This window comes from Barbus barbus (assembly GCF_936440315.1).
Source record: "Barbus barbus genome assembly, chromosome: 45".
Classification (NCBI taxonomy): Eukaryota; Metazoa; Chordata; class Actinopteri; order Cypriniformes; family Cyprinidae; genus Barbus; species Barbus barbus.
This window is the reverse complement of record NC_136723.1, coordinates 21,669,471-21,683,847: the sequence shown is the minus strand read 5'-3', so window position 1 is coordinate 21,683,847 and position 14,377 is coordinate 21,669,471. Positions and strand designations below refer to the sequence as shown.

At 38.7% G+C, this 14,377-nt stretch overlaps 1 protein-coding gene across 1 annotated transcript; it reads right to left on the bottom strand.

Moving 5' to 3' along the window:
- Nucleotides 1-3,565: 3,565 nt before the first annotated feature.
- LOC306864058 (hypermethylated in cancer 2 protein-like) lies at nt 3,566-13,834 on the bottom strand. The gene is made up of 2 exons (XM_079407760.1): nt 13,565-13,834; nt 3,566-8,199 (listed from the first exon to the last, which is right to left on the bottom strand). Exon 2 carries the CDS (start codon nt 8,167-8,169, stop codon nt 6,484-6,486), a length of 1,686 nt encoding a protein of 561 aa, XP_079263886.1. The 5' UTR covers nt 8,170-8,199; nt 13,565-13,834; the 3' UTR covers nt 3,566-6,483.
- Nucleotides 13,835-14,377: the final 543 nt, after the last annotated feature.

The following is a 14,377-nucleotide window of genomic DNA, read 5'->3' as shown; positions in this document are numbered from 1 at the left end:
AAAAAATTGCGAATAATCGCACCAACTGTTATCACCTTCTCACCAAGCTGCCCATTCCCGCCTTGTGTAGGTCTACAATCCTGTCCCTGACATCCTTGGACAGCTCTTTGGTCTCGGCCATGGTGGAGAGTTTGGAATCTGATTGATTGATTGATTCTGTGGACAGGTGTCTTTTATACAGGTAACAAGCTGAGACTCCCTTTAAGAGAGTGCTCCTAATCTCAGCTCCTTACCTTTATAAAAGACACCTGGGGGCCAGAAATCTTGCTGATTGAGGGGATCAAATACTTATTTCACTCATTAAAATTTTCTGGATTTTTTTGTTGTTATTCGGTCTCTCACTGTTCAAATAAACCTACCATTAAAATTATAAACTAATAATTTCTTTGTCAGTGGGCAAACGTACAAAATCAGCAGGGGATCAAATAATTTTTTCCCCACCGTATGTAGTCCAAAACAACATAACACTTCAGTTTTAGGCAGTTGAACTTTTAGTTATTTTCTGAATCATTGTATGGATAATGTGGAAGTTTCTGGCTTTGCATGATCAAGATGAAATATTGGATCATAACTGTACAGGTCAAAAATGTATTCTAATCACACAAGTATAATTTTCTGCACCAATTTTAAAATCAAATCATCATTTAAGCTGTCTTTGGCAGTTTAACTCCTAGTTATTCATCGCTTGCATATTTACTGTTTGCATGGGAAAATCCAGGCACAATCATTTTCATGCATCACTGCATAGATCATGCTAATCTGAAACAACAGTTCAAATACTACAATTTTGCATAAACAAGGTTAAAAACCAATTCCATCACACAAGTCTTATGTTTTGTAAAGTATGTAAAGCAAAACAATGTATTGAAGTAAATGAGGAACTTTGAGAGTATGAAAAGACAAAGCGCAACATGTAGCACCCACATGGATTGTTTCTTAAGAAAATTAAACTATGAATTTGTCCAAATTGTCATTTGAGACTACTGTTTTAAGCAGATGAACTTTAGTTATTCTTCACCTGTGTAATTCCTGTTTGGATTTTTCCTCTATGTTAAAAGTCATTATCCTGCATCATTGCATGGATCATGCGAAAGTAAGATTTTCCTTGCTTTGCATGGTCAAGATAGTTGCATAAACATGTCAAAAAGTGATTGTATCACAAATATTTTGCACCAGTTTTAAAAGGAAAACAAAGCATTAAAGCAAACTTACAATTAAAGTAAATGGGGCACTTTGAGGGCACAAAAAAAAAGGGTACCATACCACATTTTTTTGTTAAATTACTTGCATGGATTTTTCTATGAAAATTTGCTATGAAGTTGTCCGAATCAGTAATTTTCCTGCATCATTGCATGAATTTAGCTGAACTGAGTTTTCTGGCTTTGCATGGTCAAGAGTGGATTGGATCGTCAAAAGCAATTCTTTCACAGCAATCTTAAAGGAAGAGACTTGCATTACCCCATTTGCTTCCACTGTAAGTTATAAAAGCAAAAGAACACGAAGGAACTCAAACACACAGAGAACCCAGCGTTTTTTGATCAAGATTTTAATGAAAAGATTCTAAAATGACTTCTCGTAGCTGTACATTAAGACTGTGAACGTGAGATGAGCTCTGTACACTGTGTTTTATTCACATGAGACAGAATTCGAGCTGCATGCTGCATGTAGCTCTGACCTGAATACAAGCTCTCTAAGGAATGCGAAACCGCCGTGTTGTCCACGCAACATGTTCAAGGCTGACCAAAAGCATGACAGTAACTGATAATCGTCAAGAGCGACTTGTCTTCATTCACAAGTGCGCTAAACTAATGCTCCTACTGGTGACTGCTCTCATTCAGAATGAAAATAAATAATCAGCATATAAAGTTATTGGAATGCTAAATTAGAACGCGTATGGTGGACAGGCTAGCACTGTAATATGGCGTTTAAGTAAAAACATCTGGGAAACATGCCCACCTGCTATGCACGTGCTTGTAAATCTGGCTTTGGTTTAGTTAGTTTGGGTTGGTTTGGTAACTTGAGGTCCCTAACACTTACAAGTTATGTTGAAGAGAGGCAACGTTCAACAAAAACAACATATAATACTATCTGGGATATGTAGAATAGGACAAAACTACACATTAGCAGCAAACAAGTGTGAGTTTTAATCTTTGCATTTACTTAAAGCTTCAGAACTCGAATAAATCTGTAAATAACCGATAAGATGTAATCGCCTGCGTAAAGGACCTCAGTGAGAACTTAGAAAGTGCATTTTATAAAGCTTAAAAAGATGTGATCTTGCAGTGGAAAAAATTAGGAGATGTGAGTGTTTCTTAGGAAAAACCTTTGGCTCTGTTGGGCATTTGCAGATAAAACTCCCTTAGAGAAGAAAAAAAATGAATTGACCGGCAGCCTTGAATCGCAGCGTGCAACAACACGGCAGCTTTCAGTACAGAAAACACAACGTTGAATGCCTTTGACACAATTCTAAGAGGTCCCTTCCTGTATCGGCGGGCAGAGGCGTACAGACAGAGAACATTTAAAATCGACAAACAGCCTTCAAGTGTCCGTGACAGGAAACACATGATCCAGAGCACATGCATGCGTTGAGTGAGATAACAAAAATGATGTGGGATACATCCTTTATGATGGACACTTCATGGAGAAATACATTCCTCATGTCTACGTCTTCACAGGTTTGAAAATTATCTATGTCTTGTCATTTTTTTTTTATTTACCTCTCAGCTTACTACTACAACAGAATAAACTCAGACCCTGAAGACACGTCGTCTCACCCAAAGTGAACGCTTAAAAAGAAAACAGGATCAAACAAATAAATACATTCATCACTGACAATAGACATTTGATAAAAAAAGTGAACACTGTCAGTAAGTGTTTGCACCAATGTAGACGGAGGAGAGGCCAGTCGGTTTTTAAGTTGCTTCTTTTGTGTGAAAAAAAAAAAAAAAAAAAAAAAAAAAAAAAAAAAAATAGGCAGCTCAGAATACATACAACACGTATTTAAAAAAACTAAGAGAGAGAGATGATGCAAAAAAAAAAAATATATATATATTTATTTATATATATGCAGCAAGTTCTAAAAAGTTACTTTGAGGTAAATGTGTATGTAGTTTTATTCATGCGTATTTACATTTTTAAAAGAAAAAAGAAAAGCAGCAGATTCATAAAAAAATAATGATGTCAACAACGGATGTCTCGGCAGATCTTAAAGGGCCAATCGCAGATCAATAAAAGTAGCAGCCCATCCAAATCAAAAGCATGCGGCTATGTTCACAGGGTAAGACACACGGTTACGATTCGTTTAAAGACGATGACCTACACAGAAGCAGGTTCAAACTGGCCTCCCCTCACCTGAGGTCTATGACTGTAAAGAGTTTATGTAAACAATGAGATATTATACACAACTATCTTTAAATGTCAGACAAGCTGTCAATCAATCAATCATTCAAAATGTGCTTTGGTTTAGAAAATAGTCAGAAAATTTGGGTATGAGCTTTCATCTTATTCGTTTATACATTTTGCGCTTACTAGAATGCTTGTTTTTTTTTTTTCCTTTTTTTTTGTTCAAAAACACTCTAGAACTTAAAAGTAAAACTCTTACATGTACATCTCTGGCTTTGTTTTTTTTGAAGGCGTTTTGAAATGGGAACACACTTGTAAAATCTATTTCGTAGGAAACTAGTGTTTTGCTTTTCATCAATAAAATACAGAAATTGATACAGTATTGACACAGTCTTACAAATGTAGTCGAAAGCTCCGCATTTCAAAATATGCAGAACTATCCCTGAAGCTTTGAAGTAGAAACATTATTGTCACAGTTTGAATCTTTGTCACTCTTTTTTCCGCTCTCCCAGTTCTCTCAGCTATAGTCTCAAACGCTGGAATCAATAACAGAGACCCAAGACATTGTTTTTGTGTTGGTATTCAAATTAAGTGCTTGTAAATTAGCAAGATATCAATGGGAACCTTTTCCTGGAATCCTGTTCAGTACGTTTGACAGCAAAAAATACTTAAAAAGTCTCCCTGAGTTGAGGTGTGTATCAACACCAGAGCGCACTTATACTGTAACAAAACAAAATCTAACATCCAAGATGTGCACAACTTAGAAAAGAAGACAATTTGGTGACTTGCAATGGGTTAAAGTGAAATATAACTGGCTATTTTGGTTAGCTTTGGTGATATGCTGAAATCACATGAATAATGGAACGAGGTGCACATGTCTTCAGTATACTGACTTGAATTACTAATGGAGACGACTTTAAAAATCAATGAAAAACAAAGTTTGAGCAGGCAAATTAAAGACCGAAGGAATTCCAGGAAAAAGGCGTCTGTAAACACTGCTCTGTTAACACGACTATAGCTGCACCCCAAAGTTCATCATTAGCAAGCCCAGACACAAGACTTTGGAGAAAGAACCAGAAAAAAAAAGGAATGCCATTAAGACTTTTACATTAAGAAGGCTAAGAATTACTCATGGAATGTGATACACTGGGATTGGCGAAATAATTCATCCGTAACCGAGTTATGAAATGAACATGGCAGCAAAGAATTCAGCACTGAACTATAAATACATCCATCAGCATCTACCCAACACTGATCATGTAACATTCACCCGACACAATTACCAGCATTTTGAATAACCTTAAATTCTTGTCAACATGCATACTTTACATAATACCTCGAATGAATAAATGATAAAGGTTTTTACTTTATGCCATGTAATTTAACATGGTTTTAGAACAAGGTTTTATTTGGGGCTGATGGCTAATAAGCAATCCAGTGCATCAATTCCTCCTCATTCAGTAAGCTTTCCAAGTGTGGTCAACATGCAACAAGAACCTACGACACTTGCTATGCGGTTTTCTCTTGGTCTGAACTAAAATAAATGAGTCCTTCTGAAGTTCTTCAAAGTCTCTCTGCGGACAAAGAAAGAATCCAAAAGACACTCTTGAAAAACTACTGTAAACTTCAAAAATGGAAAGCCAGCGGCCCACCAACCACCAGAAGAAGTTCATTGGTTTAGTAAAATGTCAAGTACAAACTAACATCCCACTACATTGCTCTTCGTCAAGAACTAAAAGACAAAAGTACATCCTTACCTCCTGCAATGCAATCTAAAAACTTTGGTAGGGATATTCTACAGGAAACGTTTGTTGGTAAGCCACTCTCCCCAATATTAAATTTCTCTTTGGATTTCTCTGACATAAAACTCTCAATACCTTAAATACATGCGCCCGAAGAAACTATTTTCTACATTAATGCTTTTGAAACTTAACACCTTTGTTGATGGGCAGGTTACCACTACTTTGAAAGCCTCAGCAAACTTTATCCATCTATATTCAGAGACCTCCATAGTTCCAATTAATGTATTGTTCTTAATTAAGAGGTAGCAATGAGACGAGACCGTACGGACTCGCCTTGTTAAGTGAAGGGAAAATACGTAATAAAATAACAGTACCGACAGAATTTCTGAAGTTCAAGATCACTAAAATGAACCCTGCCCAACCCATCACCCAAACCTCTCTGATCCCAAACAAATAAAGGAAAGAACTTCCAGTTAAAACATTCACAGAAGCATATCAATAAGTTATCTAAAGAAATCTAAAAACAAGTACCTTTAAGTTTGGCTTTTCTTTGAGAGTAAACCCCTATATACTATGCGAGTAAATTACAAAAAAGATGCCCATGGCCTCTCGTCACCACTTTGCCATTGGCTTGCATCCAGATGTAGGAGCAGGGTACATTAGGGTAAATCCATGCTAAATCTGATCTCCGAATCATCAACCACAGTACAAAACTTAAAAAGACCCTGTTTTTCAGCTACTCCTAGAATTAAGCCAATGGATGTGATGTGTAGAGTAGGTCTACTGGTAAATGTTTGGTTGGATGCACAAAGCTTTTATGAAACACCACTTAAATAACGACAGACAAGCCATCTTGAATGTCTGACAACACTATCTTTGAGACCCTTAGGAGACAGTTCAAATAATTAGAACCTTTGTGTATAGAATAACTTGTTCAGTACAAGCCCAAACCTTGCTGAGAGGTTTACATAAAGTATCACTCTCGAGAGTTCTGGTGCTATATTTTATCAAGGACCAAGAATTGGAAGAAGGAATATTTCTGGGATACGCCCCAAAAAAACCTAAACAATCAGACCGCACAGACTCGTGAAAGCAATGCATGGATTGCAGTGGTTGAGAGTGGTCACAATATCCCACGGAATCATACAACAGCATTAGTACACCAGTTTTACATTCACAGCAAAATTCAAAAAGAAAAAAAAATGTATATGCCCATAAACTCATACCGATTGGTTTACTTTTTCCATTGTTGGGGCTCGTTGTTTGAAAGGCTCCTCCTGTAATTTACAGCAGAAGAGAATCCTGCTTTGGGTTATCGGCTCCTTGCAGTATAGTTCAAAAGAAAGAGGCGTGTATTGATTTTTTTTGCTGAGGGTCTCCTTTTCAAGGTGTCTTTGGCTTATGATGGGGAAGTATGCATTCGTAGGTGGCTAATGAGGTTACGCTGCTGGGTAAATTTGCCCCCACATAGCTGACATTCGTACGGCTTTTCACCTGAGTGAACCCGCATGTGCTCCGTGAGCCGGTACTGGCGGGTAAAGCGCATTCCACACTCCTCACAGGCAAATGGCTTCAGCCCGAGGTGGCTGCGCATGTGGCGGGTCATGGTGCCACGTTGGGTGAACATCTTGCCACAGATGTTGCAGGGGAAGGGACGGGTGAGCCAGTGGGTCTTCTCGTGTTGTCGAAGAGTGGCCGGATCTTTGTAGCTCTTGTTGCAGACTGAGCAGCTGAAGCGACGCGACTCGGGGCCATGGACATGGGTTATTTGTGAAGACAAATCTTCCGCTTCTACTTCATCTTCCTTTGGATAGGAATCATCCTCCTCCTCTTTGATGTACAATTCTTCCTCTGTGTGGGTCTCCACGTGGGCATTCAGTTCCTCGGAGCTCGGGAAGCCTTTACCACAGGGAATGCAAACGTAAAGGTTGTCACCAAGGGCAGGCTCAAAGCCTTCCTGGCGGTAGACGTAATTGGCGCTATTCCGCCCACCTTCACTCTCGCTCTGTCCACTCTCTTCACTTTGCTCCTGTCCGTTCTCCAAACCTTCCTCATCATCTTTACACTGGAAGGATACTTCAGAATTGCCATTTCCTCCACCAGGGAGCCTCTCCCCAGCCACATTCAATCTTTTGGCAACTCCGTTGGGTAAAGTTCCTCGTTCTGCATCTTCACCCTTGTTGCCTTCACTCTTGGGTTGCCGCCTCCGCCGGGTGACCTGCCGAGAACTTTTATGCTGTTCGATGTCTGGAGGCGGTTGGCTCTCTTCGCATTCTCCTCCACCCAGCTCCATGGGCTCTCCAGCAGTGAGGTTCTGCGTGTTGGTGTTCTCATCAAATGAGGCACTGTTGGCTGTGGATTCTGAGGCAGATTGAGGCGATTCTTGTGGGATGCTGCTGGGACTTACTTCTTCAGTGGCTGTGCTCCCTGAGGGGCTTTTCTTGGAAAGGTCTAGGCCAAGTTCCTGCATGCCACAACTGCCATTGCTTCCATTCTTACTCGTTGAGGGACTGAGCGAATTTGCTGAGGTTGCACAGTGGGTGTTTCTCACAAACATCTCGTCCTCAGACAAGTCGTCTTTGAGTAGCTCCTCGTGCCTCTTTGTCTTCTCACTGTCTTTTAACCCTGACATTTGGTTTGGAGTTACAGGTGTAGAGGACAGCCTTTGGTTCCTAGACGTTCGTCCATTGGTAGGTGTGGTTGGTTTATTAAGAAGGGATCTCCCATTACGCTTGAGCTTCTTCCTGCAGAGGGCAGCCAGGTCATGAAGTTGGAGGTAGCTTGCTGCTGTTAGAAGGGCATTGAAATTATGGTCACTGAACTGATCAGAGGACAAAAGCTTGCCAGTATAAATGAAGTCCAGAACCTGCCGGAAAACCGACGGGTTGACCATATCCGTGTCGAGGTTAATCAAGTTGTCATGAAGGATAAGGGATTTGAAATAGATACTGCTGGCTGCCAGGATGTTCTTGTGGGCCCGAAAAAGGGCATTTTCTACTACTATGATCACATCACACAGATAACCTTTGGCTCTTTGTTGGTTTAGCTGCAGCAGCAATTGTTTGGCATGATTTGGCAATTCCATTTCCAACTTCTTTTTCTTCACCTATGAAACCTAAAAGAGAAAAAACACTGTTATGCATTGTAATGGAAAGAAAATCCATGTAGTTTTATGTCCTACATCAAACACTTACTAGAAAGTTCACACCAAGTGTCCTTTTTTGCTGACACTTTGCTGATTTTCTGGTTTTGTATTTACAGTATCTACAGGTGTGGCATATTGAAGCACCCAATCCTTATTTTAAAACAGGCAATAGTTACAACACCGCTATTGCTACTTGCTGGCCAATCACAGGGGGAGGGTCATTCCTGTTGTATAGTGCATCTAATTGGACAAAACCCAGTGCAATGCTACAGTAGTCACATTTTACTAAAAAAGAATGATTGCAAACATTAAATGTACAAAGCTGCTAAAAGTGAACTGTCAATGTTTTGGAACACATAGCATATAGACGAGCTCAAAGCTAACAGGCATGAACTGAAAACCACAAAACCCTTATGCTCAAGCAAATCCACATAAACAAGTCTTAAATAAACAAGAAATTCGGTGCTTTGAATTTAAACAAATCAAGACTACGGAAACTTTTGTTTCTTCATGCCTTCTCATAGTATGCATAAGCTGGCATCTTATTCGTCAAGTGTACACAAATTCTCAACTTTCAGCTAAAAGCAGAGAAGGGATAAAAGGCTTGAACAGTAACACAATTTATTTTCTTTTGAGGGCGTCCACTAAGGCTTAACGTTCCTGCCAGCAGTCATTAATGCCAGCCTCCAGGGTCAGTCCCTTTGTTGTCATATGGGGGTTGGGTGAAAAAGGCTAGTGGACGTCACCAACTAGCTGGAGTGACAGACAGCTTGAAACCTGAGCTGGGATATCACCAAGGGTGTGGTGGGAAACAGGTAAACCAGCACCCTTTCCACAGGATGAACAGGCCACGGCTTGCAGCAGAATCTTTGTAATGCGGCAAACAAGGTTTCTGCCACTTAGACCAGCCGAGACTGGCGTGTCAATGGGAAAAACAGGGATTTACCTTTGCACAATGCCCTGACATTTTCACATTCACAGCACTGTGATTATTCAATGCCTTGTTTATGAACAATTAACAAAAATTAGCATTGGTGGAGTACCCGTCCCTGTGGAACACACAATTGAAAACTATATTTTTTTTGTACTGGATTATTGTAAAAGCTTACTCTTGCATATTAGACTCAACAAAATCCATAAATACCCAGCTTAAAATAGGCCTAAAAAAATAGAATTAAGGTGACTACCGATCTGTTTATGTACCATGCTGAATATTTAGCCTATCAGTTGTTCCAAGTCTGTCAATCTCAGATTAACTATTTATAGCTAATTCATGATGGCAATGTACAACTGAGCCAAAACCAATAATGGGGACAGGAAACCAATCAGTCAGCAGAATTTTCAGTTTAAGACTGCTTAAAAGCAGACAAATGATGACTCAGGAAGGTGTGAAAAAAGAAATATGTAATGTATTTCACAAGATATTTAAGTCCCACCAATGTGATACATTAAAAAAGCAACACCAACAAAAAAAAAAAAAAAAAAGCAAGACAATAAAAAAACAAACAAACAAACAAACACGGATTAAAGAATAGTTAATGCACAAAAATAAACTAGTAGTTTAATATTTAACCATTTCATCCTTCATTATAAAGGAAAAAAGGCTGATATTTTTAATAACATTCATGTTCACAATCTATACAAGTCTGAACCCTGAAATCTTCAAAATGACAGTCTCCATTTACTTGTCTCATAAAAACCAGTATGCCCAGCCCTAAAACTAAACCCTATCTCATGATACCATCTCTCAGGGTATTTATAGGCCTCAAGCACAGGAGTACAGTCAAAGAAATGTATAGATAACATAAACCATGACTGTTTGGGCAAACTTTGATAGCACCAAAAACCCACTGCACAAAAAAAGACGTTTAAGAAACACATTTATCTAGAAGTTGCACACAAGTCTTGATAAGATGCTGCTGGTCTTTCAATTGCTTTGCTGACATTCCAATTCCTCCACAAAAAAAACAGCAGACCCGTCCCAAAGATGAAACAACTGCTCTAATCAGAGAGATTGTCGTCTGAAAAAAAGTCAAAGTGCAAAAGAGGCCAGTAACAACATGGGGTAAACAAGTCAGGCAAGGACTGCGCTTAACCTCATAAACTTATCCGGTGGCACGGACCCTTGGGGCCCTGATTTTATTGTCTTAATGCCATAAAAACACAGAGAGCAATTTTGCTCATATGAAAGAGGGCACTGGCAAAACAAAACATTCATGAGATGCATCAACATATAATATCTAACCTGCAGCAAATTAAGAACAAAAGACAACCATAAACACTTTCCATTTTTAAAGTGCCTGAATTTTTCAGTGAAGATTTAAGGTGCACTAAAATCTCCAAAAACACTGCTGCAAATTGGATTTTAATAATATCAGGTAGGTTAACTTGATAAGTGACACTTCCATAGATTGTGCCCAGAGACATTAAGATCTAAATGCTTACTGTAACCACTAGCCTCAAAAGATCCGAGCCGACTTGGAAGCAAAGCAAAAACTGATCCAAATAATCTGATGAAGGACCTCAACTAAGAGATAACGCAGTATATCATTTATCTGAAGAATTCAAGGCCTTCGTCCACTGCCCATGTGCTTTTCATTCAATGTTATGCCTTATTTGTGCTAAATGAAGGATGGGATTTTATTTTAGTCTTTTTAACGATGACGACAAAACAACTGCACAAACCAGATTAGCTTCTCTCTGTATTGAACCATTTTGTCTAGAATCTGACACAACAGAAAATTTATGTTAAAAAAATAAAAAATACAGCGTACGCTAAGATTTTTTCTTTTGCAATAAAATGAAGCAATGAACCATGCACAATTAGACCAGAATCATGCATTAAATCAATTCTGACAAAAACTTGCACTAAGATTACACAATTGATTTAAAATGCTGTCCTACTGTTTGAAACCAGCAGGGCATTTCTTGCATTTGTCCAGGCATGCACTGCTAAAAGTGCATCTGGGTTCACGTGCATGTCATATGTGGGCTGGGATAAAAGTTGCAGAATACCTGAGAAACCAGACTCATAATGCCTAAAATTGTCCAAAGACATCAAAACCTGTTTCAAAAGCACTTGCATGTTACACTTTTAATTAAAAAACAAAATCACTGAACCCAAAGATCACACAACATGCTTAAAATGTAACATTTCTCTAATGGAAATCAAGAATTAGGGAATTTGGCTCAAAAACAACCACTGGGCAACCCTGGAACAACCCTCACAGATAAATCACATCGTATTCGTCAACATCCCAGCACAATCCTGTAATGTCCGTTTTGCCCAAGAAGTGGTTAAAAGGTTCCAGGTTAAAAGGATCTAGTCAATAAACATGCCAAGCATGTTAGACAGGATTTCAGACATGGGGTGATGCCTTAAAGCAACATGCACACAATGCATGCATTCAGACACGTATGCATCTAAACTGGCCTAAAAGGGTTAAACTAAACAAATAAATACAGGTTAACCTATATTCTGGTGAAGAACAGAAACAGTCCCAAGTTAAATAATTTCAAACAAGGTTTATACCCAATTTCCCGTTATAAAACATTTATCATTTTAAAAGATAAGTATAACCATCATTATTACCCAACCAGACTACACAAGTACAGGTGGCATGACTAGATGAACAGATAAAGCTGTCAAAAACATTGTAAATTTCACAAAGAATAGGAGGAAAAGATTGTGCTCCTCTAAAAGCAAAACAAATACTCAGCTGGGTGTGAAATAAGATTTCAGTCTGAATGCGAACCCACAACACAATTCAAAACGATCTTCTCAATGATAATGACTCTAAATAAACTGTCTTCCCACCCCACTCACTCAATAGATCTGATCATCTGCATTATTCAAAGCATAAACTCAGAGCTGCCTTTCATAAGAGTATTGATTAGATCTTAACACGAATGCCACTACATCTGTTAAACACATCTTTTATCCTCGTTTTCTCTGACCTTTGTAAAAGGACCACAACACAATTACGACAGGCCAGCCCGAGCTCGTCGAGAAGCGTTTGGAAGCAAACTCTACAGTTTGAAGATAAGCCTCACTGGACCATGGACCTCAACATCAGCGCCAAAGGAAAGCAAAGCAAAGCATGCATCTGCAGGTTTGCTTACCTTAAAAACATTCATCACGACAGCATGCACAAGACTCCTAACAGGATTTCCTTACACAAAATGGCCATATCTTTGGTTAAAAGTAATTCTACGTCTCATTCAAGGAAACGGTCACCCAGAAAGGGAGTTTCTTTAATGCTGTGGCACTGATCTAAACCTACCAACCACTGTAAAACAAGCCCCCTCCCCCAGCCCATTAAAATGGATGAGATTAAAAGGGTCCTTCAAGCTCTCCTCAAGATATAGATCATTTATTATAACATTTATGCATCATTTAAATAACAATCAGAGCCATGATGATTACAACCACAAAAGCACTTTACACCCTCAAATGCACTTAAGGCAAAACAATAGGATATTTTACTTGCAAACATTACAAGAAACGAAAAACAAGCAAAGATCTTCATTGCAATGCTTGCCAAACTAGTGTCACAACGCCTAAAATATACTTTCCCATATAAACTGTAGCATAAATCCACAACATTGGGTGAAAAGTTACCCATCTTCATGTTTGCATGACTCATATGTCTCATTACTGCAAAAGAAACAAACTAATTATCCAGTTATTGCTCCATAACACTATCTAGTCATGATGATCTGAATGTACAAGCACACAAATACAGCAGACAAGACTCGACAGATACCACTAAAAAAATCAGCTTTTGTGTATTTAATGAAACAAACACGGGCAAACTAAAATCTTCATTAATGTATGGATTAACAATGCAAAACATTATTATATGTTAACATTATAAATGTTAAACGCGATAGTTAACGATGCACAAATATTCATTATGAGCATTATACACGTTAAGGTAAAACACACACTGAAGGAGGGGTGAAACAGGAATGCTGGCCACATAAAGGGCCACTGATCAGGTTTTGCCATCAAGGTGTGAATTAATCATTTTTAGCAAAGTATAAAGATGCAGTATACAGGTATTTCATTTTTTTAAACGTTGCATTTGATTACTGCATAAGTCAGGCTGAAACAGGTACAATGCTTTTGATAAAACACACATATCTGCCCCTGCCAGGCTGCGCTCGCGCTGTGTGTGCATTAAAAGCCCAGTGGGCACGCGATAAGAGCAGTATGTTGGAGGAATCAGTGTTTCTTTAAAAAACAAAACAAGAGAAGAACCCCCTCACAAACCCCCGTTACATCGCTCACAACACAAAAGCAAACGCGTATGTAATAATAAAGTATCTGTACCTTAATGCATCGACAGAAGCTCTTCAAACAGTCATTCTGTTTTCACATCTCACAGCTTTCCGAGCGCCATCTTGCCTGCAAGCTTGTGTGACGTGAGAAATCCTCACCCCTGACCCAAATTTGAATAAGAGGCAGTAAAGCGAGGGGGAGAGAGGGTAGATGCCCTGCCTCTGCCAGCCACACACTCTCATTTGCCTAAACAGCCCAGGGCTGCTGCTGCTGCTGAGATGGTGTCACGTGCCATGACCTGCTACTGCTGCTGCCACATTTACAATGTGTGTGTGTGTGTGTGTGTGTATGTGTGTGTATGTGTGTGTGTGTGTGTGTGTGTGTGTGTGCATCTTCATCATGCTCAGGGGTTGTTATAATTTCTCATTCTAGTATAGTAGGCTAATTATACATGCTTTTATATTAAAATATACATGCTTGTATAAGTGTACTTTTGATTATGAGGGAAAAATGTGGTTAAAACAGCCTCTCAAACACACTAAAAAATAAATTGGCATAGAAACAGTTTTCACTCAGAAACTGCCTGTTAATTTCACTAAAAACAAGTAACACCTTGAATTAAATGCAGTAGAAAAACTCAAATAATTTTTTTATTATTATTATTATTATTGAATTTTTTTAAATAATATTTTTTACAGTGCATTTAGTCAAGCCACATTTATATATAGTGCTTTATACAATAGCCTTCAGATTCATCAAAGCAGCTTCATCATAATAAACAGGAACATAACTGTTAATGAAGTTAATCAAGTACAGACAATAGTGTCTTTATTCAGCTCAAACAAGTTCAAGTGTCTCTACACT

Coding starts and splice junctions, on each gene's coding strand:
- LOC306864058 (XM_079407760.1), bottom strand. CDS start 8,169: ATGGAATTGCCAAATCATGCCAAACAATTGCTGCTGCAGCTAAACCAA.